General features: G+C 66.5%; 1 protein-coding gene across 1 annotated transcript in view; it reads left to right on the plus strand.

Moving 5' to 3' along the window:
* The first annotated feature begins 511 nt into the window (after window positions 1–511).
* The window catches only part of TBC1D19 (TBC1 domain family member 19), a 104900-nt gene continuing 104363 nt past the window's right edge, over window positions 512–1048 (plus strand). The window contains exon 1 of the mRNA XM_019553301.1: window positions 512–658. Coding sequence (XP_019408846.1) covers window positions 557–658 — 102 coding nt within the window. The 5' untranslated portion in view covers window positions 512–556. The remainder of the gene's footprint in view (window positions 659–1048) is intronic.

Below are 1048 nucleotides of genomic sequence, written 5' to 3' on the forward strand. Positions count from 1 at the left end.
GCAGGCGGAGAGACCTAGATTTTTACAATACTCCTGGAGAGGCCAGGGCAACCCTGGCGGGCTGGCAAGCTTACCAGGGCTGGCGTGGCCCTGGGAAAGCCAAGAGCAGAACCTAGGGTTCCTGATTCGCACATGCTTGCTTCAGTCACTGGCATTAAGCTAAAGTCCGTCTGCCATATGAAGACGGCGCCTTCCAGTCTGGGATGCCGGAGTGCTGCCCCAGGGAAGGGTGACGGGACGGATGGGACTAGCGCCCAAGGCCGTGTGACAGCACAGCGCCTGGGGGCTGGCTGGGGTGAGGCCTCTGGGGGCCTGGCCGGGGCCCTTCTGTTCACAGCAGCGGCAGGGAAAGAGGGCAGGGCTGTGGGCAAGACGCCAGCCTCGGGCCACAGTAGCTCTGCCCGGCTCAGCAGGCCAGTGGGCGGAGCCTGGCGCGCGGGCGGGGCAGACGCGCCGGAACTCTTCGGCTGGGAGGCGGGAGCCGCCCTCGCCCTGACCTGCGCCCGCGGTTGCTAGGAGATCCCCGTGAAAGCGGCCCGGGCGGCCGCGCGCGGGCATGATGCTGGACCAGGACAGCGGGCTCTCCCTCGCCATCGCGCACATCGTGCAGAGGCTCAAGGGCTCCAGCCTCCACTCCCAGCTGGAGCGACAGGCTCGGGTGAGCTCCCGCCCGATGCAGGCGGGGCTCGGGAGGACCCCCGGCCGCGTCCCGGTGCAGGGGCCGCTGCGGCTGGGCCCGTCTTGCTCGGAGCGCGTGAAACGAGGCCTCCGCTGCCTGCTGCGGGGCCAGGGCCCAGTGCCCCCCGCTGGTTCCCGGGGTCTGCCGCTGCCCGGTCCCCACTGGCTGGGATTGGGGTGGGGGTGAGATCCTTTTGTATCTGCCTCGTTGCTAAAAACCAATTGTTCTGCTTCCCGCTGGTTGCTTTCTGGCCTCTTCCTAATCTGTTTTCTTTAAACATGGCCTCATTTTGAGCAGGGTGTTGGACTAGGCCTGTCTGGGGTCCCATCCCACACCCTCGATTCGTTGGGCACTTGCTTAAAGGGGTGG

Source organism: Crocodylus porosus, unplaced genomic scaffold (genome assembly GCF_001723895.1).
Source record: "Crocodylus porosus isolate Cpor-Errol unplaced genomic scaffold, CroPor_comp1, whole genome shotgun sequence".
Classification (NCBI taxonomy): domain Eukaryota; kingdom Metazoa; phylum Chordata; order Crocodylia; family Crocodylidae; genus Crocodylus; species Crocodylus porosus.